The following is a 25451-nucleotide window of genomic DNA, read 5'->3' as shown; positions in this document are numbered from 1 at the left end:
TTTTATCAGGGCACTAACCCCACTTAGGAGGGCTCTACCCTCATGACCTAATCTTTCCAAAGGCCCCACCTCCTAATACCATTACCTTGAGTGTTAGGATTTTAACATATACATTTTAGGAGGACACAAACATTCCATTTATTGCAGGTACTATTATCTCTGTTTTCCAGATGAGGAAACTGAAGCACAGACAGGCTAAATTACTTGCCTAGCCTGGCCATCATGGCAAAACCCCATATCTACTGTTAATAAAAATAACAAAAATTAGTTGAGTGTGGTGGCACACACCTGTAGTCCCAGCTGCTTGGGTGACTGAAACGTGAGAATCACTTGAACCCAGGAGGTAGAGGTTGTAGTGAGCCAGGATTGAGTCATTGGCACTCCAGCCTGGGTGACACTCTGTCTCAAAAAAAAAAAAAAAAAAAAGTTGTATCTGTTGACCCTGCACTGAGGTGAGAGGATTGCTTGAGACCAGCCTAGGCAACACAGTGAGACCTCGTCTCTACACATAATATTTAAAAATAAAATAAAAATTAGGTCTCTTTAAAAGGTCCCTGGTCTCATCTGCCATTCAACAAGGCAGTCCATCTTTAAATCTGTTGAATGTGTCCTTTTAACAATTATGGTGTTCAGTTGTGTTATTCTTGGCACTGTTTTGTGCTTTAATACTGACAATTTAAGTAATTTTATATCATCTACCAACCCCACTGGTATTGTTGTTGTGTGCCTATTTGTATTCTTTAGCTTTTATGTTAGCCGATTTTATGCTTTTGTTTTTTTTCCTCCTTTGTAACTGGGTTACTGACAGGGTCAGTTTATGTTTCATATGTGTTATCTTTTTGACTGGGGAGATATTAATAACTTGCTTTATCAGGATGTGCTTTCAGAATTCAGGGAATTTGTCACTGGAGCAGATGGTAAATCAAAATGCTTGGCTGTGGCCAGAACGTATTATTAATACATATATAGGTATGTGTCAACCAGTGAGGGCTTCATAATCAACCCTGATGTTGAGTGGCTTGTGCTTAGGTGATTTCTTGAGCTTTCTTTTGGTTGATGATTTCCTGCTCTCTTATTTTCTTAGTACATAAATATATAAAAACTTACATTTTATAAAAATGCCTTGAGGACTGAATGATTTGTTTTTATTGGCTGATGATTTCAACCCATTGGGTTGACTCTTTTTATCTCCTTTTAGGATTTTTACCTTCTTCCGCATTTTTCCTGTACCTTTTGGGAGAGCTCCGTGGTGTATCATCTGTTTTCATTGCTGATTCATACCTTTGCACTGTCACAGACCTCTTTCAGACCTTATAGTGTCTGGGTTTAATCTGATATGTGTAGCTTTTTCTTTCACCTTTTGCTGCACTTAGTTTCTACTTTTATCTCTCCTTCATAAAACACCCCAATTATAATGCAGTACAATATTTTAAATTAAGTTAAAACCCACCTCAATTTTGACAGTGAGCAAAGAAGAAAAAAAAAGCCATAGCATAGCAGTTATCCTGTGGTCTCACTTTCTCTTCCTTGTTTAGACTTGGAGTTAGTTTGGGTGTATTTGAAACCTTTCTGCAGTGATGCACTTCTCAGACCTACGGCCTAGGTAGGGGCTGCCCGTGGTGTGTTTAGTGTTCTTTTTCACCTTTTGGTGTAGACCTGAGATGTTCTAGTGGGAAAAGAAAGGAGTCTGCTCTTCTTAAAACTGCTGCCTCAAGGGTGGAGCCTATTAACCACTGTCAAAAGTTTAGGTGAATTTAAAGTTTAATATGACTCCTGATTGTTTAAAAAAAATTATGCTGACTGCTGATAATCCTGCCTTTTGGCATATGTATAGTATTTGACTTTTGAGAGAGAGAGATTTGATTTTGGTTAAACCCCAAATTAGATATCAATATTGAGGATCATTCATATTTGTTAGAATGTGTTTATTCTTCAGTTTAAAATTGTGTTAAACTGGGCATGGTGGCTCACGCCTATAATCCCAGCACTTTGGGAGGTCAAGGTGGGTGGATTACCTGAGATTGGGAGTTCGAGACCAGCCTGACCAACATGGAGAAACTCCATCTCTACTAAAAATACAAAATTATCTGGGTGTGGTGGTGCATGCCTGTGATCCCAGCTACTCAGGAGACTGAGGGAGGAGAATCGCTTGAGCCTGGAAGGCTGAACTTGTGGTGAGCCGAGATCGCCCCATTGCCCTCCAGCCTAGGCAATAAGAGTGAAACTCTGTCTCAAAAAACAAACAAAAAAATGTGTTAAAATATATATGATATAAAATTTACCATCTTGATGGTTTAAAAATGTTCAGTCATAAGTACATTCACTTACATTGTAAAACCAGCCTCCAGAACTCTTTTCGTCTTGTGGAACTGAAATCATACCCATTAAACCACAGCTACCTGTTTCCCCCTGCCCCAGCTGCTGGCAGCCATCACTCTACTGTCTACGATTTTGATTACCAAGTACCTCATATACGTGGAATCATACAGTATTTCTGTTTGTGTGACTGTTTTATTTCACTTATCATAATGTCTTCAAGATATATATCCATGTTGTAGCATATGACAGAATTTCCTTCCCTTTTAAGGATGAATGGTATTCCATTGTTTGTATATATCATGTTTAAAAAATCCATTCGTCTGTTGATGGACATTTGCATTGCTTCCACATTTTACCTATTGTGAATGATGGTGCCATGACATGGATATGCACATATCTCTTTGAGACCCTGCTTTTAATTCTTTTGGCAGAAGCGGAATTGCTGGATTATATGGTAATTGTATTTTTAATCTTTTGGGGCACTACTGTGCTGTTTTCTACAGCAACTGCACCATTTTACATTCCCGCCAATAGGGCACAAGGGTTCCAATTTCTCCACGTCCTCACCAACACTTATTTCCTAATGTTTGTTTTTCATAGTAGCCATTCTAATGAGACAGTATTTCATTGTAGTTTTGATTTGCATTTACCTAATGATGAGTGATGTTGAGTATCTTTTCATGTGCTGCTTCAGAAAAATGTCTATTCAAATCCTTTGCCCATTTTTCCATTTTTGAATTGTGTTGTATATATAATATGTGTATATATATATATTTTTTTCTTTTTTTTTGAGACATATTCTTGCTCTGTCACCCAGGCTGGAGTGCAGTGGCGCGATCTTAGCTCACTGTAACCTCTGCCTCCCAGGCTCAAGCGATTGTCCTGCCTCAGCCTCCCAAGTAGCTGGAATTACAGGCACCCACCACCACACCCAGCTAATTTTTTGTATTTTTATTAGAGACAGGGTTTTGCCAGGTTGGCTAGGCTGGCCTCGAACTCCTGACCTCAGGTGATCCACCCGCCTTGGCCTCCCAAAGTGCTGGGATTACAGGCGTGAGCCACCGTGCCTGGCCGAATTGGGTTGTATTTTGTTGTTGAGTTTTGGGAGTTCCCTAAATAGTCTGGATCCATGAGAGAAAATACTTTCTTCCATTCTTTGGGTTGCTTTTTACTCTAATACTGTCCTTTTGTTTGTTTGTTTGTTTTTGTTTTTGTTTTGAGACGGAGTTTCACTCTTGTTGCCCAGGCTGGAGTGCAGTGGTGCAATCTTGGCTCGTCGCAACCTCTGCCTCCTGAGTTCAAGCAATTCTCCTGCCTCAGCCTCCTGAATAGCTGGGATTACAGGCATGTGCCACCACACCCGGCTAATTTTGTATTTTTCGTGGAGATGGGATTTCTCCATGTTGGTCAGGCTGGTCTCGTTTTTGTTTTGTTTTGTTTTGTTTTGTTTTTCCTCTCGAGACATAGTCTTGCTTTGTCATCCAGGCTGAAATGCAGTGGTGTGATCTTGGCTCACTGTAGCCTCTGGATCCTGGTTTCAAGCGATTTTCCTGCCTCAGCCTCCCAAGCAGCTGGGATTACAGACATGCCACCACACCTGGCTAATTTTTGTGTTTTTGTGGAGATGGAGTTTCGCCATGTTGGCCAGGCTGGTCTTGAACGCCTAACCTCAAGTGATCATCCTGCGTCCGCCTCCCAAAGTGCTGGGATTACAGGTGTGAGCCACTGCGCCCGGCCCCCTTTTTTTTTTTTTGAGACAGAGTCTCGTTCTGTCACCCAGTCTGTAGGGCAGTGGCGTGATCTCGGCTCACTGCAAGCTCCGCCTCCCGGGTTCACACCATTCTCCTGCTTCAGCCTCCTGAGTGGCTGGGACTACAGGTGCCCACCACTACGCCCGGCTAATTTTGTGTATTTTTAGTAGAGACGGTGTTTCACCGTGTTAGCCAGGATTGTGTCCATCTCCTGACCTTGTGATCTGCCCACCCTGGTCTCCCCAAGTGCTGGGATTACAGGCATAAGCCATTGCACCCGGCCTTATGCTTCATTTTCAAGATTGCTTTGGCTATTTGGGGTCCCTTGAGATTCCATATGACTCTTAGGATGAGTTTTCCTATTTCTGCAAAGAATGTCAAAGAATGCCATTGGGATTTTCATAGGGTTTGCATTGAATATATAGAGTGCTTTAGGTAGTTTTGATATCTTAATAATATTAAATCTTCCAAATCATGAAGATGGGATGTGTTTTCATTTATTTATCTTCTTTTAATTTCTAGCAATGTTTTAGTTTCCATTGTACAAGTCTTTTACCACCTTAATTCCCACGTATTTTTTTCTTTTTGATGCTATTGTAAATTGACTTATTTTTATAATTTCGTTTTCATTATTTTTTTGGTTTTGTTTTTTTGAGACGGAGCCTGACTGTTGCCCAGACTGGAGTTCAGTGGCGCGATCTTGGCTCACTGCAACCTCCGCCTCCTGGGTTCAAGCAATTCTCCTGCCTCTGGGAATGTCTTAATTTTTCCTACACTTTTGAAGGACAGTTTGCTAGATATAGGATTCTGGATTGACAGTTATTTTTATTTTTTAGCACTTTGAAGATATCAGCTCCTTGTATTCTGGCCTCCAAAATTTCTGATGAGAAATTTGCTGATAATCTTATTGAAGATTCCTTATATATGATCAGTTGCTTCTGTCTTGCTGCTGTCAAGATTCTGTCTCTGAAAAGTTATAAGGTGTCTCAGTAAACATCTTATTTTGGATTTTGTCAAGCTTCTTGGATGTTTATATACATTTCTTCTATCATATTTGTGAAATTTTCTAACATTATTTCTTCAGATACTGCCCCTTCCCCTTTTTCTCTCTCCCTCTCCTTACTACCAGAGTGCACATGTTGGTTTGATGGTGTCCTGCTTCTCCCTTAAGCTCTGTTTACTTTCCTTCCCTCTTTTTTCTGTTCCTCGGACTTGGTAATTTCCATTCTCCTATCTTCTAGTTTGCCAGTTCTCTCTTGTGCCTGCTGAAATTTGCCTTTGAACCCCTCTAGTGAACTTTTAATTTCAGTTACTGTACTTTTCAGCTCCAGAATTTCTTTTGGTTTCTTTTTTCTTTTTCTTGCCCTATCACCGAGGCTGGAGTACAGTGGCATGATCTTTGCTCACTGCAACCTCTGCCTCCCGGGTTCGAGTAATTCTCCATGCCTCAGTCTCCTGAGTAGCTGGGATTACAAGTGCCCGCCACCACGCCCGGCTAGTTTTTATATTTTCAGTAAAGACGGGGTTTCAACATGTTGACTAGACTGGTCTTGAACTCCTGACCGCAGCCTCCCAAAGTGCTGGGATTACAGGTGTGAACCACCATGCCCGGACACTTTTTGGTTTCTTTTTAAGTTTTCTGTCTCTGTACTGATACTTCTGTTTTGTTCATACATCATTTTTTTTTAAATCATTTTTTTGACTTTCTCCACGTCTTCCTTTAAGTTCTCTGAGCATCTATAAGATGAATACTTTAAAGTCTTTGTCAGCCAGGCATGGTAGCTCCTGCCTGTAATGCCAGCAGCTTGGAAGGCTGAGGCTTGTGGATCATTTGAGCCAAGGACTTCAAGACCAGCCTGGACAACATGGCCTGTAGTTTCAGCTATTCTGGAGGCTAAGGCAGGAGAATCCCTTGAACCCAGAGGTAGAGGTTGCAGCGAGCTGAGATCACACCACTGCACTCCAGCCTGGCAATACAGCAAGACTCTGTCTCAAAAAAAAATTAGCCCGGTGTGGTGGCACATGCCTGTAATCCCAGCTACTCAGGAGGCTGAAGCACAGGAATCGCTTGAACCCAGGAGCGGGAGGTTGCACTGAGTTGAGATTGCACCACAGCAATCCAGCCTAGGTGACAAAGCTAGACTCTGTCTAAAAAAAAAAAAGAAAAAAGAAATGAAACTGGGGATAAAGGGATAAAGTCTTTTTCTAGTAGATCTGTCATCATGTCTTTTTCAGGAGCAGTTTCTGTTGATGTATTTTTTCCCTCTGAAGGGTTCATACCACCCTGTTTCTTTATATGCCTTGTGATTTTGTTGTTGTTGTTGAAAACTAGGCGTTTGCATGTAATAATGTGATAACTCTGGACATCGAATTCTTCTCCTACCCTGGGGGTTGTTGTTTTTGTTATTTATTATTTATTTTTTAATTACTGTAGGCTGTCTCCACGCCAAAGATCAGCCTGAGAGAGGTGTAAACTTAAAGTCTTTAGAGATCTTTCCTGAGCTTGAGCCTTTTCCTGGGCATATATGATTATTTTCTAATTGTCCTCATCTATCCAGTTGTTTTTAAACGTCCAATTTTTTCTTTTTAAGAGACAAGGTCTTCCTGTGTTTCCCAGGCTAGTTTTGACCTCCTTTGCTGAACTGATCCACCTGCCTCAGCCTCCTTGGTAGCCAGAACTAAAGGCACGCACTACCACACCTGGCTAAATGGCTTACAAAAGAGGGTCAAAATAAAAATGAAGGGAGGAAAAACAGGATGCTGGCTTTTGAATCCCCTGGAAGTCACTTCAGCCAGGACAGGAGGCTTGCAACAGTGTGGGGAGGAGCAACAGCAGTGGCCACTACTTCTTTGTCTGTGCCTTTTAGAAGAAGCAGTTGGTGATCAGAGGACAGATCCTGGATGTTTGGAGAACAAGGCCCTTTTTGCCTACCCTGGCTTCATCAGGCTGTTCCAGGAATGCTGCACAGCTGCCTGTTAGGCACTAAGGGATAGGTAGCTGAAATTGATTGAAAGTAACCACATTTTGTCATCCAAGCCTTCCCCTGGGAATTGCAAGCCTTTGTTGGACTCCAGAGTTCCCAAATACTTACATCAGACAGGGTCTGCCAGTGCAGTTGTCGTCTAGGTGGGGAGATGGATTCCTGGTGCTTCCTATTCACTATCCTCCCAGAATCCTTTGTGTCTAATGTGTTTTTAAGATATTTTCTTATGTATTTCTATAGATTATTCTTGGTCACTTATGAAATGTCTAAATTTTAATCATTCAACATATATAGTACCTTTTAAACTACCTCTGGAAGGCTGGGTGCAGTGGCTCATGCCTATAATCCCAGCACTTTGGGAGGCCAAGGCAGGTGGATCACCTGAGGTCAGGAGTTCGAGACCATCCTGGCCAGCATGGTGGAACCCTGCTTCTACTGAAAATACCAAAGTCAGCTGAACGTGGTGATACATGCCTATAATCCCAGCTACTTGAGAGACTGAGGCAGGAGAATCCCTTGAACCCAGGAGGTGAAGGTTGCAGTGAGCCGAGATTGCACCAGTGCACTTCAGCCTGGGTGACAGAGTGAGATTTGGTCTCAAAAAATAAAAATAAAAATAAATAAATACATAAATAAAATACCTCTGGAAAAGTTGATGTACTTTTGTATGTTGATAAAGGCTATCATTTGCTGCTGTCGTTTTGCAACCCCTGGCAACTCAAGAACTATAAGTAACTATTTTGAAATATGTAAACCCAATAATGGGTTTAATTTATGTGGCTGAGGCTTTTTTCAGCACCATCTTAAACAGTTTTTTGTTGTTGTTGTTTTATTTATTTTTGTCCAGATGACACACAATAATTTTTGGTTGAAGAAGATAGAAATCAGTGTTTCAGAAGCAGAAAAACGAACTGGAAGAAATGCCATGAACATGCAAGAAACATATACTGCTTACCTCATTGAAACAAGGTGGGTGATGAAAATTACACCTGGGCAGGTAGACAGAAAGCTTTTTCTGGTAGCTATTGATACAGACTCTGTTGTATAACAGAATTTTTTGAAGTTTTTTTTTTTGGGGGGATTGATTTTGTTTCTTTACTTTTTTTTGAGACAGAGTCTCATTCCGTTGCCTGGGCTGGAATGCAGTGGTGCAGTCATGGCTCACTGCAGCCTCAAACTCCTGGGGTCAGGTGATTCTCTCACCTCAGTTTCCTGAGTAGCTGGCATACAGGCATGAGCCACCATGGCTGGCTAATTTTTAACGTTTTTTTTGTTTTGTTTTGTTTTTTTGAGATGGAGTCTCACTCTGCCGCCAAGGCTAGAATACAGTGGCATAATCTTGGGTCACTGCAATCTCTGTCTCCTGGGTTCAAGCGATTCTCCTGCCTTAGCCTCTCAAGTAGCTGGGATTACAGGCATGTGCTACCACACCTAGCTAATTTTTTTGTATTTTTAGTAGAGACAGGGTTTCACCATGTTGGCCAGGCTGGTCTCAAATTCCTGACCTCAAATGATCCACCCACCTCGGCCTCCCAAAGTGTTGGGATTACAGGCATGAGCCACTGCATTTGGCAGTTTTAAAATTTTTTGTAGGCATGTTGCTCAGTCTGGTCTCAAACTCCTGAGCTTAAAGCGCTACTCCTGCCTCAGCCTCCCAAAATGCTGGGATTACTGGTGTGAACCACTGCATCCAGCCCTGTGTCCTTAACCTTTTAATGGGTAAACAGCTGCATCTTTTGCTCTGATACTCTGGGTAGATAGCTATATTTTAATGAATTTGTTTTGTGGGGAGAGGGAAGGTTAGTGGAATACTTTTGGAATCTGGAATGTTACTTGATACATGCTTTGGAGGATTCCTTGGTCTCAGAATCCCTGTGCTTTTTTGTAAAAGGATACCAGGTTCTCAGGCATGTATGAAGTGAACTTGGGCAGGTGGAAATGGTTAACAAAGAATTCTAGGAGTAGAGAATAAGGTCTGAGTCCCCTTAGGACAGTTGGGAATTGCAAAAAATTAACAAACAGAAACACTGAGATTGGCACTTTAGAACTTAGAGTAAATTTAAGAATAAAGGGAAGTAGACACCTTTAAAAAGCAAGGAAAAAGAACTTGGTGAGTAAAAATAGAAAAGACAAAGTAAATTATGGAGTAGGAAATAAAAACTGACCAGAAAAATTGTCTTTTACCTCCTAAGGGAAAAGCTAAAGGAATTAGAGTTGTTTCATCTAAAAAAAGGCAAGGGAAGGCTCAATTTGTTGTTGTCAGTTATAAACAGTTTATATAAAGAATAATACATTGTTTCTTTTCTGTCTTCAGAGATTGAGCAGAAGTGCTTTCAATTAAAACAAATAGATATGAGAGAATTGTTGATAGCCAGTAAAATAAGAGACTACTAAATCTAGCTGAGCATGGTGGCTCATGCCTGTAATCTCCGCACTTTGGGAGGCCAAGCCAGGCAGATCACCTGAGGTCAGGAGTTTGAGACCACCCTGGCCAACATGGCGAAACCCTGTCTCTACTAAACATATGAAAATTAGCCAGGTGTGGTGGTCCCAGCTACTTAGGAGTCTGAGGCAGGAGAATTGCTTGAACCTGGGAGGTAGAGATTACAGTAAGCTGAGATTGTGCCATTGCACTCGAGCCTGGCTGACAAAGCGAGAGACTGTCTCAAAAAAAAAAAAAAAAAAAGACTACCAAATGAAGTTAAGTGTTATAATGATGCTTTAATGTTAATACTTTTTTTTTTTTTTTTTTTTTTTGAGATGGAGTCTTGCTCTGTCACCCAGGCTGGAGTGTAGTGGCGCGATCTCGGCTCACTGCAAGCTCTTTCTTCCGGGTTCAAGCTCTTTCTTCCGGGTTCATGCTGTTCTCCTGCCTCAGCCTCCTGAGTAGCTGGGACTACAGGCGACTGCCACCACACCCGGCTCATTTTTGTGTATTTTTAGTAGAGACAGGGTTTCACCATGTTAGCCAGGATGGTCTCGATCTCCTGACCTCGTGATCTGCCCATCTCAGCCTCCCAAAGTGCTGGGATTACAGGCTTGAGCCATCGTGCCCGGCCTACTTTTTTTTTTTTTTTTTTGAGATGGAGTCTCACTCTGTCACCAGGCTAGAGTGCAGCGGCACGATCTTGGCTCACTGCAAACTCTGCCTCTTGGGTTCAAGCGATTCACCTGCCTTAGCCTCCTGAGTAGCTGGTATTACAGGCGCCCGCTACCATATATTTTTAGTAGAGATGGGATTTCACCATGTTGGCCATACTGGTCTCCAATTTCTGACCTCATGATCCACCCACCTTGGCCTCCCAAAGTGCTGGGATTACAGGCATGAGCAACCACACCCGGCCAATGTTAATACTTTTTTAAGAAAAAAATTTTTAACCTACCATTTTCATAGGATTTACCTGTGAACTTGCCTTAATGCTGAACCCTGTGACTTTTCAAGGCTTCTTCCAGGTCTGCGTTTCTACCCAAAATAAAAGTTTAAATCTTGGTGAACGTTGTCTACAGACAATTCTGAAAATTTAGTTTTCCTTCTTCCACTAGAAAGAAAGAAAAAGAGAAAAAAGAATCTTCTTAAAAAAAAAAATTCTTTTTTTTTTTTTTTTTTTGAGACGGAGTCTCGCTCTGTTGCCCAGGCTGGAGTGCAGTGGCACATCTCAGCTCACTGCAAGCTCGGCCTCCTGGGTTCACACCATTCTCCTGCCTGAGCCTCCTGAGTAGCTGGGACTACAGGCGCCCGTCACCACGCCCGGCTAATTGTTTTTGTATTTTTAGTAGAGATGGAGTTTCACTGTGTTAGCCAGGATGGTCTTGATCTCCTGACCTCGTGATCTGCCCGCATTGGCCTCCCAAAGTGCTGGGATTACAGGCGTGAGCCACCGTGCCCGGCCAAGAAAATTTTTATACAGTAGTAAGTTTAGGAAAAGAGAGAGGTAATGTGGTTCTTTTCAAAATTAGGTCATTTCATGATATATATATGTTTATGTATTGCAGAGATTTGTAAGGTTATTTTTTAAAGATCATGGCCCCATGAAAGGATTTTTGTTTCTGTTTTTTTTGTTTTTTAAGTTAAATTAGCCACTTTAATAATAATACTTTAGAAAATAGTGTTAGCTGTAGCCTTCTAAGTAAATTTTAAGTTTACAATGAAAAAGGATATATTTGGTATATGCCTATTTTTTCACCCACTTGGGCAATGAAATAGGTATTGATTACTTTTACTGCTGGGAGAGAACCTTGATTTGGGTAATCTGGAATAACTGAATAATGTTTATGCTTGGCTTTGAAATAAATAAAGGATCATTGTCTTCTTCTGTAGCCCAGTTCTAATTTGAACCTGGGAGTTAGAAGTGACCATACATCAGTAATAGCTAGACTGTGAATACATATTTAAGTAGACCATCAATTAATGTGTGGTGCACAAAAGGATTATGGAGTCAACTTTCACAACTGTATTTCAATACAAATTTATTTTAAAACATGGCTTTTATACTTAAAAACATGTTGGAATTACTTGAAAAATTTGTTAAACAACTTCATGATTTGGGGTGGGGTGCAGGATTTTACATTTTTTATTTAAAGGTCCAGGTGCTTTCAGTACAGATAGGCCATGGACCTTTTTTTTTTTTTTTTTCCTCAGGTGGAGTCTCGCTCTGTCACCCAGGCTGGAATGCAGTGATGTGATCTTGACTCACTGCAACCTCCTCCTCCCGGGCTCAAGCGATTCTCCCACCTCATCTTCCCGAGTAGCTGAGATTACAGACTTGTACCACCACACCCAGCTAATTTTTGTATTTTTAGTAGAGATGGGGTTTTGTTATGTTGGCCAGGCTGGTCTTGAACTCCTGACCTCAAGTGATCCACCTGCCTCGGCCTCCTCCCAAAGTGCTGGAATTATAGGTGTGAGCCAGTGTGCCCAGCTGGACCATGATTTTTTTATTGGTGTCTTTTAAACTACAAAGCCTTTCCATTTTAAGATAGGTTTATCTGTCTTTTCTCTTTATGATTTGTGTTTTTTCTGTTTTAAGACGTTCTTCCCTATTCCACATCATATAGACATGGGATTCGAGAAATACTGATTTTGAATAGATTGTTTTATAATATCCCTAAGGTTAACTGACCTTCATCATCAACCACAGTCATCAAATTTCTTAATTTAATTATGTAGCACTGTTTTTGTAATTCAGTGTTTTGCAGACAGTTGTGGACAATATGGATATTATTGACCCTTCATATTAACTAGAAATTCAACTTCTGTCATGTAGCTTACCTACCTACCTTTTGAATACAAGTAGAAAGCCCTTTTAGCAATTGTCTATAGTCCAGTTATCGAGAGGTTTTGTTTCTGTTTTGTTGTTGTTTTTTTTTTTTTAAGTTAGCCACCTAAAAAATACTTCAGAAATTAGTGTTAACTCTAGCTTCCAAAGTAAATTCTTAAGTTTAAAATTAAAAAGGATGTTTTTGGTTTGTGCCTATTCTATAGTGTTATAGTTTAGTGGGCTAAGATTGAATAAGACTAAAGTCACTGGTTTTTAATTCCCCAAGACTTTTTTGTATGTGTTCCTTTTCATTGAATATGAACTATTCTAAAATAAGTATAAGTCTCTTTTAGAATAGGTAGTAATTCCTGGATGGCTTGGAAGGCAGTATGTTATTCTTCTAATTTGTAAAACATGGTTAATGATCATATTTTCATTGTGAGGGTTAAATATTACAAGGAAAACCAATTAGGTGCTATTAAATAGTTGTTGAGCGATTAGATAAATGGGGTGGTTTTGGGGTCTAATGAAAGTCTTCTCTGTGCTTTTAGTCAGTTTCTAATGAAACTACTGGACCCTGCCTTTTTGGTTTTTTTTTTTTTTTTTTTTTTTTTGGTGTTTGTTTTTTGAGATGGAGTTTCGCTCTTGTTGCCTAGGCTGGAGTGCGTTGGCACAATCTCAGCTCAGTGCAACCTCTGCCTCCCAGGTTCAAGCGATTCTCCTGTCTCAGCCTCCTGAGTGGCTGGGATTACGGGCGCCTGCCACCACGCCCAGCTAATTTTTTGTGTTTTTAGTAGAGATGGGGTTTCACCATGTTGGCCAGGCTGGTCTCGAATTCCTGACCTCAGGTGATCCACCTACCTCGACCTCCCAAAGTGCTGGGATTACAGCCGTGAGCCACTGCATCCAGCCACGTTTTTTTGTGTTTTTTTTTGTTTTTTTTTTTTAAACGCTTATACAGACCTTCTATCAGCCCTGTAGGTGTACTACTTATAGGCTTTATTTATCCACTTATTTACAAGTTATGGGTTTTGTTGGTAGTGATTCTGAATAATTTGAAACTTGAGATTAACCCAAGTATTTTTTCAGCTGAAGTTGGGAATTGTAATTGGGATAGTATCAGTTATAGCTAATGTCTAGGTATACTCTTTAAAATGAATTATGATTTAATACTGTATTTTTGCCATGGGAGCCATTTGTGCATTTTGCATTTCATATTTTGGTTCATTTTTATTAACATGCAATAAACAAATTTAGTAGCAAACTTAAAAAATAATAAAAATGAGCATCTATTGTGTTGAACATGGCATGATGTAAATACTTTCTCTAGACTTTATTCAGAGACTGATTTAACTTCTATGACTTTGTGTCCTAATGTACAAAATACACATTGTGCATTTCATGGAAGGCAAACAGGTTATTGTCAAGCTAATTAGAAAAATAGCAAGGTCCTGATAATGTTTAGAAGACTGATGCTTTCTAATTGGACTTACTTATGCTGGCAAGAAATCCTAAGTAGTCAAAATATTTAAAATATCCTTTATATGATTTTACCTTAACTTTCCCCCAAAAGTAAGTTGAACTTTTATATGTATAAGACATGGCATTGCCTACCAGCCCTTTATAATTAAAAGTAAGGCTAGAGATGAATTTTTATGACCCCTCTTTGCCACTCTTTCAGAGCTAATTAATATTTTGTTCCTGTGGCTATTTCTTGGTACTTGGATTAATCTGATTCATTAATAACCTAAATTGAAGTTTTTGTGGTGTCTTGGTCTTTGTTGTGAATGTTATTCTCTCATTGTGGCAGAAATGAAGTTAAAAATGCTTTTTATTTAATGAAGCACTAGCTAAACTAGATTTTATCATGTTAAAAAATCAATTATTTATACATTAAGGCTTTTAGAGTATTCCTAATAAAACTGTTTCTCTTATGTTTAAACAGGCTTTCTGTAACAGAAAGAAAGTGGTTAGGAGTAAGAGCTTTGAAATCAGATAGATCTGAGTTCTTTATCCACAGACCTTTGTGATCATAGACAGAGCATATACTGTGCAGTTGTGTCCTCATCTGTAAAATGAGGATAATAAATCTCTGCCTCACAGGGTTGTCATAAGGATTAAATATGAAAATACATGAGGCCAATGCAGGAAGATGGCGTAAGCCCAGGAGTTTGACACCAGCCTGGGCAACATAGCTGGATCCCATTTCTACAAAAAATTTAAGTATTAGCCAATGTGGTGACATGTGCCTGTGGTCCCAGCTACTCAGGAGGCTGAGGTGGAAGGAGTGCCTGAGCCCAGGAGGTCAGGGTTGCAGTGAGCCGTGATTGTACCCCTGCACTCCAGCCTGGGCCACAGTGAGACCCTGTCTTGAAAAAAAAAAAAAAAAAGAAAAGAAAAAGAAAATGTATGAAAAGTTCTTTACTTACTGCTTGATTCATAATCATTCTGTAGTTATAATTTTAAAGGTGATTGTGTTTCTATGTATGTATTTTTGTTTTTAAAAAATAACTTCAGTGTCGTTCTGTTCCTTTTCAGGTCAGTTGAACATACCGATGGTCAGAGTGTCCTAACAGACTCACTGTGGCGGCGATATAGTGAATTTGAGTTGTTGAGAAACTACCTTTTAGTTTACTATCCACATATTGTTGTGCCACCTCTGCCAGAAAAACGGGTAAGAAGTGAAATGGCAGTAGTTTAGAAGTCTTCCGCATTGAGACTATTCTTAATGATTGTTTTGTTTACCTAGGCAGAATTTGTTTGGCATAAACTCTCTGCTGACAACATGGATCCAGATTTTGTGGAGAGGCGACGGATTGGTTTAGAAAACTTTCTCTTGAGGATTGCTTCACATCCCATCCTTTGTAGAGACAAAATCTTCTATCTGTTTTTAACACAGGTATTTTTCTTTTATTTAGTCTTAGTAAAATATTCATTTAATTTGGGTTTCTTAAAAAAAAATTGTAGAATACTTATTTTAAGGATCTTTTTGTTAATTTATATGCAATTTATTTTTTCGTTATGAATTTCCAATTAATGGATTATGTTATTCTTTTGGCTAACATTTTTCTATTTAAAGATACTGATGGTATTTTTGGTATCATTTAAATAATAGTAAAATTTGTCTTCAGTATTTTGAAGCTCAGATCTATAAAATCTTGGGTGCACCATTTGGTAATCTTTTAGAAGTTGGATTGAATTGTTTTGTTTTGTTTTATTTTGAGATGGAGTCTCGCTGTGTCGCCCAGGCTGGAGTGCAGTGGCGCAAACTCGGCTCACTGCAAGCTCCGCCTCGCAGGTTCACGCCATTCTCCTGCCTCAGCCTCCGGAGTCGCTGGGACTACAGGCGCCCGCCACCTCGCCCGGCTACTTTTTTTGTATTTTTAGTAGAGACGGGGTTTCACCGTGTTAGCCAGGATGGTCTCAGTCTCCTGACCTCGTGATCCGCCAGTCTCGGCCTCCCTAAGTGCTGGGATTACAGGCTTGAGCCACCGCCCCCAGCCGGATTGAATGTTTAATTTTGAAGTGAAAAGAAATTTTTTTAAACCTCTCTCTCCAATCCCTGCTGAAGTAAGAACAGAATGATAGGAATTTAATTTATTTAATTTGGAATATTTGCTTTGCAGTAATGATTTCTAAAATTAACTTCAATTTTTAGGAAGGTAACTGGAAGGAGACTGTGAATGAAACTGGGTTTCAGCTGAAGGTAAGAATGTTTCTGTGAAATTTGCCATGTTCCTTTACAGTTCCCAGCATGGTGCCATGCACTAATTGTGAACTTGGTATTTACTGTGTAAACGAATGTTGGAAATCGTCTTTACAATAAGTGTCATTGGTAAGGTTTTCAAAGAGACACTACAGTTCACTTTCAGTTTGTGTAATTGTAGTTACTAATGAGACTATAATGGGCAAATTTATTCTACAGGGAAAGAACATTGTGAAACAGTGATTTATTTTGTTTTTTTTAGTTAGTGTTTGTAGTAATGAAGCAGTAATTTAAATACAAGTTGTAGATTTTCCCCAGTGTACTAGTATTATACCTTGCCTCTTTTTTTTTCTTCTGTCCTGTTTCCACTCATATCCCTGCCCCTGACAATTGCTCACTCTATCAGATATGAAAGAGTCCAACCTTAGCAGTCTAAAAGATAAGCCCTCGGTCATGCTTCTTCTGGCTGTTGAGACATGGTGGCCAGTTTTAAATGGGGACAAAGGAGTCATTTTGAAATAGTTCTAAGTTAGTTTTATCTGTTAGTGGTACAGGATTATTAAGTTTTTGTAACAGCTTTTTAAATTTAGTCATTAGAATTAGTGTTTGGGAATGAGATGGTGATCTGAAGATCAAGGAGCATAGTGGTGGTGAGCTGGACACCCGAATTCTCTTCTGCTCTTTCTTTCTTTCCTAAAATAAATACAACAAAGATTATTACAAACTTTTAAAAGTTTTCATCTCTGGTGTAAACTGAATAGGTAAGTAGACGAACAGAATATAAATTGATATATAACATAATATAAATCGTTAAATGACTCACATGAAAATACAGTTCGAAAAGTTTAATATAATATGTCTAGACAAGAAGAAAATGTCCCATACAAAAAGTGTCCCATACAGTAACACTTCCCATGCATTGGCAGATAGGTATTTGAAATTTGGCACAAAACAAACTAGAAAGAGGAAATTTTTTTTCTGCAAAGAAAATATGATAAACCAGTTCTGTCATAAACTGATTCTAATTTATAAATATTTTGAGGTTTTTATGATTTTGAGACAGAGTCTTGCTCTGTCACCCAGGCCAGAGTGCAGTGGTGTGATCATGGCTCACTGCATCCTTGAACTCCTGGACTCAAGCCATCTGCCTGCCTCAGCCTCCCAAGTAGCTGAGACTACAGGTGTGTGCCACCATACCTGGCTAATTTTGACTTTTTTCTTCTGTAGAGATGAGGTCTCACTATGTTGCCTAGGCTAGTTTCAAACTCCTGAGCTCAATTGATTCTCTCACCTCAGCCTCCCAAAGTGCTAGTTTTACTGTGCCCAGCTATAAATATTTAGTGGACAGATGTACTGAAACAATTAGAATTTTCTTGGCTGTAATTCATCACTTAATAACACTCAGAGGGGATGGTAGAATTTTAGTTTAGGGTTGGATTTGAAATAACTTGGAAGTTTAAAAACTGATCTATGTTTAGATAGAGGTTTCTGAAAAATAGTTCAAGATATGTTAAAAGCTAACAAGGAAAAGATTAAAATACAGTCGTTTTAGTGAATTCTCTTTATATAACAAAAATTTTAAAAAGTCTAGTCATTAAGTCTTTACTGTAGTTAATAGTTACAGGTTTTTGTCCTTGAATCCAGTTTTTGGCCATAACTTTAGTGATTCTGAGAAAACTCTTGAGTTCCCCATCATTATAAAATTGCTATTTACCAAGTGCCTTGAATCTTATGTGTAGGTGCTACTTAAGTATTTAGATAGAATGTTTCATTGTGGGGGAGCCTTATGTATTGTACTTTTAAAAAGTATATGAAAGGTAATATTACTAGACAGAATTAATAATTCAAAACATCAGACTTCTAATGAAGTGAGCCAGAAACAAAATTGATGGAGAGAATTCAGAAACCCATGTGTCTCTCTGTATTCCTTATTTTGTTGTGAATGTATGTCTTGTTTTAAGTCCTTCCTTCCATCAGGGAAATGGGACCTTTTTGCATAGCCTCATATACATGTGTAAATCATACAAATGTCCACAATCTCATGTACGTAACATATGTATGTATGTGTGTATGTCTATATATATATATAGAGAGAGAGAGAGAGAGAGAGAGAGATTGAGTGTGTCACATTCCACTTATCTGGAGGTCATATATTTGGCAGTTAAAGCTAACCTGATCACAGTTGAAAGCTGGGATTTAAGCAAAACTGACTTCGGAGATGTTCAAGGGGATGTAACATGGCTTCCTGCTATACTTTACTACTATACTTTGGTCTTCCCGGAGCAGACCCATTAATTTTATTATAGGTATTCAGACAAACTTGGCTGTTTTTTAGGTTACAACATATTTTAGCAGAAGATTAAAAAGTGAGGGAAGACAGGCACATTGTGACAATAGTGACAATTGACAGCTGAGCCTGATAGCGGAAAAGAGGTAGCAGTGGTTTGTGAGTCACACGTCACAGAATGGGTACATTTGGCATGAGGCAAAATCCCTACCCGCCTGTAATCCCTAAGGGTATCATAGATGGATTCAGTATTTGTTGTTTGTAATGGTTAACTGGAGGCCTCAAGAAAAAGTAGAATTTTGCTTGTGTACTCTTAATTCAGTGTGTGGTCAGTGGACTGCATGTAACTCAATTGATGGGATTGTTTGTTCAGAATACTGAATTCATCCCAGACGTCCTTAATCCCATTAGCCTAAAATTTGACAACTATTGCTATAAGATGATAAAGAAAACTATTTTTAGGAAGATAATTTTAGAAAGATTTTCAAAAATGGTAAAAAAGAAGAAAACTTTTTTAAGAATCTAAAGCAGTTTCGTATCTAAGTATTACCATCATATATTCTTACTATTTGCTAGGCACTATGCTATAATTATACTATGTTTATTTTGCTGAATATTGCCTCAGTACCTTTGAGGTGAGTCAGTATTCTCATTTTTTAGATGAGGAACTCTAGAACGTGACTTAGCCCAGGTCACATAATTATAAGTGATAGAGGCTGAATCCAAGTCTAGACTAACTCAAAGCCCTCCTTAATTACCATCCCATATTACCTCTCTTGCTTATTAATTATGTAGTTAATATTTGCAGAGATTGTTGGTAAAGGAAGTGTTGAAAGCTTTATTTCTGTGAAAATGAGGTCATTCTGAATGAGACCAAATATTCATATCTTATAAGAATATTTGTCCTTGGCTCTTGGATTGTTATCCTCAAATTGAAATGTTATCTTACTTTAATTTTCCTTTTCTCAGACTTATTTTATCTGTAGTTTTGGCCTACTAGATTAATATTTTCTTCAAATGTTTGAGAGTGATTATTACACCCAGCAAGATAATCTAAAATTTAGTTTCTTTTTTTTTTTTGAGATGGAGTTTCGCTCTGTCGCCCAGGCTGGAATGCAGTGGCGCGATCTCGGCTCACTGCAAGCTCCACCTCCCTGGTTCAAGCCATTCTTCTGCCTCAGCCTCCAGAGTAGCTGGGACTACAGGCACCCACCACCACGCCTGGCTAATTTTTTTGTATTTTTAGTAGAGACAGGGTTTCGTCGTGTTAGCCAGGATGATCTCAATCTCCTGACCTCGTGATCTGCCTGCCTTGGCCTCCCAAAGTGCTGGGATTATAGGCGTGAGCCACCACACCTGGCCAAAATTTAGTTTCTTTTTATCTGTGTTCTATTTCACGTAAGCAGGAGCAACCAATTTTTTCATCATTACTGGTTTTTGGCATTTCTTCTTTTTTGGGGGGTGGAATAGTTGTATAAATACTCAATCTGGGCTTGGTGGCATGTTCCTATAGTCCTAGCTACTTGAGAAGCTGAGGCAGGAGAATCACTTGAGCCCAGGAGTTTGAAACCAGACTGGGCAACATAGTGAGACTCTGTTTCTATTTAAGAATAAATACCTACACAAAATATAAATACTCATTTTACTTAATTCAGTGAAAGAAGAGCAAAGGGTTTACCCCTAGAGTAATGAACATATAAACTAGTTGATTTAATATAAAAGTAACATTTTAACTCAGTTAACATGGTTAGTCATGAAAGTATTCTTCTAAATACCCAATCCTTAAATGAATTTAGGCTGGTTCATAAGAACCCAGGACCCTGCCTCTTCCTTGGAGCAAGAACTACCAGAGCCAAGGTCCGGGCCCTTAGTTAGGATCTCTGTTAATCTCGTTATTGCACAGGAACTCTGAGAGATTCAATGTGGAGATTCCAAATGCTGGTCCCTACAGCGCGAGGTACTCTTCTAAGTGTTACGGATACAGTAGTGAATGAGCTGGAAATGTTCATAAACTCTGTGTTATTGTGGAGCTTATATTTTAGTCGTCGGAGACATTAAGTTAGCATTTAAATAAAAGATAAGATACTTTAAAATAGTGGTAAGTAGTATAAAGGAAATAAAGCATCATCCTTGTTGAGGAATATGACAGCAGGGATTATTTTTAAGGGTTACCCTAAGATGGGTGACCGTAAAGTTTATTATCCAAGTGGGAACCCTTTGGAGAGGAAATGGGGACGTTTAAGATGAGGACAACACGTTGCACTCCAACCTGGGTGACAGAGCAAGACTCTGTCTCAAAAAAAAAAAAAAAAAAAAAAAGGGCTAGGACGACATTCATAAATCAGGACTGTCCTGGGCAAACCAGGCCACATGGTCAACCTCCTTTAAAAAGCTTACATTTGAGCTGAGACATTAGTGATGGTAAGAAACCTGCAGTGGAGTCACCAGAGGCCAAGGAAGAGGAATGCTCCTTGAGAGGGAGGCCCAGGCAGGGTGTGCCTTACTAGGTAATGTGTTGGGGAAGATAAAGCAGGTAAAAGTGTTGCCACAGCAGCCTTTGTACAGTCCAGGGGCCACCTTCACACTGGGTCTTTTTATGGCTGTTCTATTCTTTTTTTTTTTTTTTTTGAGATGAAGTCTTGCTCTGTCGCCCAGGCTGGAGTTTCGTGGTGCGATCTCGGCTCACTGCAAACTCTGCCTCCCGGGTTCAAGGGATTCTCCTGCCTCAGCCTCCCGAGTCGCTGGGATTACAGGCATGCACCACCACGCCGGGCTAATTTTTTGTATTTTTAGTAGAGACAGGGTTTTGCCATATTGGCCACACTGGTTTCAAACTCCTGACCTCGTGATCCGCCTGCCTCAGCCTCCCAAAGTGCTGGGATTACAGGCATGAGCCACTGCGCCTGGCCTATGGCTCTTATATTCTTAATGGACAGCCAAGAATCAAGCGAACAATATGATTTCAGATAATGCTATTCTAGAGGGAGTAAAATAGGATCATAGAAAACAATAAGGAATTAAGGGGCATCTTTAGGTGTTGAATGGGGAATCTGATTAGGTGGGCGATAACCTATCAGATTTGGAACAGTCCAGGTAGTTTTTCAGAGATCCAGCTTTTGGGAGAAGTTTCTGGTTTGGTGACATTTTAGGCAGCTTTCCCCTTTTCATGTAATCTTGTAAAATGAGTAGATTGAGTTGGATGTGGAGATGGACCTGATCTGACAAAACATTTGGTAGGCAAAAGTTAGAATGGTGATCTTTTACATTTATAAATGGCTTTTAAATTGGTAAATTGGTGACTTTAAAAGTAAAAAATAAATTGCTGGTGTTAAAAAGCAAGAGATTCAAGAAAAGATACAAATGAATATCTTTTTCCTTAGTATTTTATGTAGTTTCATCTTCATTTAAAGAATCACATTTTGCATGTGATTGAAGTCGTAAACACAAGATCCTTTGGTTTTTAGTTATTTTTAATATATGCCTTAAATTCATAGATGTTTTTATTTATAAGGACTTTGACATATATTAGCTCATTTTTCCTTGAGATGTAAGAAAGGTCCAGAATTTGTGAAATACTGATTTTAGAAATAGGAGAATTCCATAAGAGAATTCCCAAAAATCAAAATAAACTACTTTAGGTATTGTTTAGGTAGCTCTTTAAATATCTTTTGGTCTGAAGTTCTAGGAGACTGAACTTGTGAGTAGTATATTTGTTATATTTGTTTTTATTTTCTTAACCAGGTAATCTGGGAAGCCTTAGTAATATTTTTATTTTGTTTGTTTATTCATTAACAGTATTTGTAATTATGGGTTGGAAGTTGTAATAGTGTGAAATTTTCAAGGTGGAATTTTAAAAACCAGACCACATTTTGAAATTGATTCCTGATTGAGCTACCTTTTATGAACCCTAATAGTTCTTGTACCTTGGTTAGAAAAGTTGTTTGGTTGTCTTTTTTTTTTAATGAGAATTTAGGACAGGACAGGATTTGGATGTGTTAAGTAAACATTTTATGCAGTGAAATTATTATTTAGTATTTATCTCTCTGTTTCTTCTTTGAGAGTAATTATCTAGAAATAAGTGAATAAAATAGTTAAAAAGTTGTGTTGTCTGACAACATTTTCTGCTAGCTAGAAAGTAATTGCTGTCATCTAGCTCATTTTATTTAGTAGAGTGTTACTTAGTACATGTATTTCTATATTCTTTCTTCTAAAATATAGATTGTGAAAATGAGAAAAACCAATGTACATTTGCTTTGGATTCCATCTGAGAACTACCCTCAGTAGACGCAGACTCTAAAGCAGTAGTTTCTTTTTTGAAATGGAGTCTCTCTGTCGCCCAGGCTGGAGTGCAGTGGCATGGTCTCAGCTCACTGCAACCTCTGCCTCCCAGGTTGAAGTGACTCTCCTGCCTCAGCCTCCCAAGTAGCTGGGATTACAGGCACGCGCCACCACACCCAGCTAATTTTTTTGTATTTTTAGTAGAGTCGAGGTTTATCCATATTGGCCAGGCTGGTCTCAACCTCCTGACCTCAAGTGATCCTCCTGTCTCGGCCTCCCAAAGTGCTGGGATTACAGGCATGAGTCACTGTGCCCGGCCATTAAAGCAGTAGTTTCATTTAGTTTATATATACAGATCATTGCTTTTCTTGGCTTAGAGAAAAACTACTGTTTTCACATGACCTCTTCCGAATTCTAATAATGCATTGCTGTATGCCTGTTCGTGTATTGGTTGGTGTGTACAGTTGTTTTACTTTGGTACCATTGAATGCCTTGTATTCAGTCTATTTTATAGTATGTTTTTGTAGTGTTTTCAAAAATAATTACTAAGCTTTTTTTAGGCATGTTTAATGTGTTTACAACAATTGATATGAAGAAAACTGTACTTGAGCATCTTAATTCTAAAGGGAAAGTAAAATTGTTTGAATTTTATACCCTGAAATGTAATTGTATTAAGTGAACAAATTATTTTTTCCAGGCAGACTCCAGGTTAAAAGCGCTTAATGCAACATTCAGAGTGAAAAACCCAGACAAGTAAGGTTTTGTTTTAATAACAGTTACAATGTTGTTTTGAATGGTGCCTATCAGTCTATTTAATTTTTCATTTCTGAATGTATGCACTTTATTTGCTAAATATTTTACATATTCACATTTAGTGAAATCCTTTTCAAGTTTAAAACTGAATTTGAAATTTGATAACTTGATTGGGGTATGATTGTGACTGAAGTTTTATAAAATTAAACCATTGCTTTTTTCTAGAAGGGTTTATTAAGTGTTGTTGCAGATACCAGAAAAATGAGAAAAGTAATTTTAATTTTATAGTTTTCCTTATATGATTTTGCTTGTTGAATATGCACGGCTCAAGATAAGAAAATTATATACTTTTTACATATACTTAATAATGAACCATCTAGTTTGTATATCAAGAAAATTTCACAAAGGTGTATGACAAAAACTTGATTTTATTAATATCAGCTAGTGTTTGTGAGAGCATCTCCATATTAAAAGAAGCCAGTGTTTTCAGAAATTACTTAACATGGGGTGAGACGTATGTATTTAAGATTTTGGTTTTGCTTGATCTTTAAATGTGGTGGATAATTCAAACTCTACATTATACGGACCTTTACTTGGCAATTTGGTTCAGTTAGAGTTTTTTAATTGGATATGTGCTTAGGCAGATGAGGCTTTTTTGTTTTGCAGGACCAAATTTATGAAGTCTGTTAGAATTTCTCTAGTGAATCCTTCAGCACTAATGTCTACATTGTGTAAATTCTTACCAGACAAAGGCGAGGTCTGCAGGTTCTGATGACCTATTATGCCTGACTTTATAAACCATAACATACTAACAAAATGCCCCTGATTTTTCATATAAATTTTGAATATAAAATCTAAATGAATATTTTTAAATTTTGGTAATTAGGAGGTTGTGATGGTAACTTGATTTTTTAAATTTTAGTTTTAATTTTTTTTATTTTTTGAGACAGAGTCTTGCTCTGTTGCCCAGGCTGGAGCGTAGTGGCGTGATCCCTGCTCACTGCAACCTCAGCCTCCCAGGTTCAAGCAATTATCCTGCCTCAGCCTCCCGAGTAGCTAGGATTATGGGCACCCCCCACAACGCTCAGCTAATATTAAATTTTGTATTTTGTATTAGTAGAGATGGAGTTTTACCATGTGTTAGGCAGGCTGGTCTCAAACTCCTGACCTCAGGCGATCGACCCGCCTCGGCCTTCCAAAGTTCTGGGATTACAGGTGTGAGCCACCATGCCTGGCCTTTTTTTTTTTTTTTTTAATAGACTATTTTTTAGAGCAGTTATAGGTTTAGTAGAGTTAGCAACATTGAGCAGAGTATACAGAGAATTCCCATATACCTTCTCTTCCACACCCCTCCCCACTGACCTGTCAGAGCCTCCCTAACTATCAGCATCCCACACCAGAGAGCTGTGTTTGTTGCGGTTTGGTGAACCAACATTGAAACAGCGTTATCAGCAAAGACCATCATTTACGTCAGGGTTCACGCTTGGTGTCGGGCAGTTTTTGAGTTTGGACAAATGGATAATAACATGTACCCACCATTATCATTTTATACAGAATACTATTACTGTCCTAAAAATCCTCTCTGCTGGCCAGGCGCGGTGGCTCAAGCCTGTAATCCCAGCACTTTGGGAGGCCAAGACGGGCGGATCACGAGGTCAGGAGATCGAGACCATCCTGGCTAACCCGGTGAAACCCCGTCTCTACTAAAAAATACAAAAATCTAGCCAGGCGAGGTGGCGGGCGCCTGTAGTCCCAGCTACTCGGGAGGCTGAGGCAGGAGAATGGTGTGAACCCGGGAGGTGGAGCTTGCAGTGGGCTGAGATCCGGCCACTGCACTCCAGCCTGGGCAACAGAGCGAGACTCCGTCTCAAAAAAAAAAAAACCAAAACAAAAAAAAAACAACAAAAAAAACTAGCCGGGCTCGGTGGCGGGCGCCTGTAGTCCCAGCTACTCGGGAGGCTGAGGCAGGAGAATGGCGTGAACCCCGGAGGCAGAGCTTGCAGTGAGCTGAGATCTGGCCACTGCCCTCCAGCCTGGGTGACAGAGCGAGACTCTGTCTCCAAAAAAAAAAAAAAAAAAAATCTTCTGCACCTGTTCATCTCCTTCCTCAACTCC

General features: G+C 39.2%; 1 protein-coding gene across 1 annotated transcript in view; it reads left to right on the top strand.

Annotated features, from left to right (window-relative positions):
- SNX4 (sorting nexin 4) overlaps positions 1-25451 on the top strand; it is a 76988-nt gene that overhangs the window by 7264 nt on the left and 44273 nt on the right. Inside the window, exons 2-6 of the mRNA XM_007985535.3 lie at positions 7902-8023; positions 14851-14986; positions 15062-15211; positions 15971-16018; positions 23281-23336. Coding sequence (XP_007983726.1) covers positions 7902-8023; positions 14851-14986; positions 15062-15211; positions 15971-16018; positions 23281-23336 — 512 coding nt within the window. The remainder of the gene's footprint in view (positions 1-7901; positions 8024-14850; positions 14987-15061; positions 15212-15970; positions 16019-23280; positions 23337-25451) is intronic.

This window comes from Chlorocebus sabaeus, chromosome 22, assembly GCF_047675955.1.
Source record: "Chlorocebus sabaeus isolate Y175 chromosome 22, mChlSab1.0.hap1, whole genome shotgun sequence".
Taxonomy (NCBI): domain Eukaryota; kingdom Metazoa; phylum Chordata; class Mammalia; order Primates; family Cercopithecidae; genus Chlorocebus; species Chlorocebus sabaeus.
Note: the sequence above shows the minus strand (reverse complement) of the source record. Positions and strands in the feature narration are given on the sequence as shown.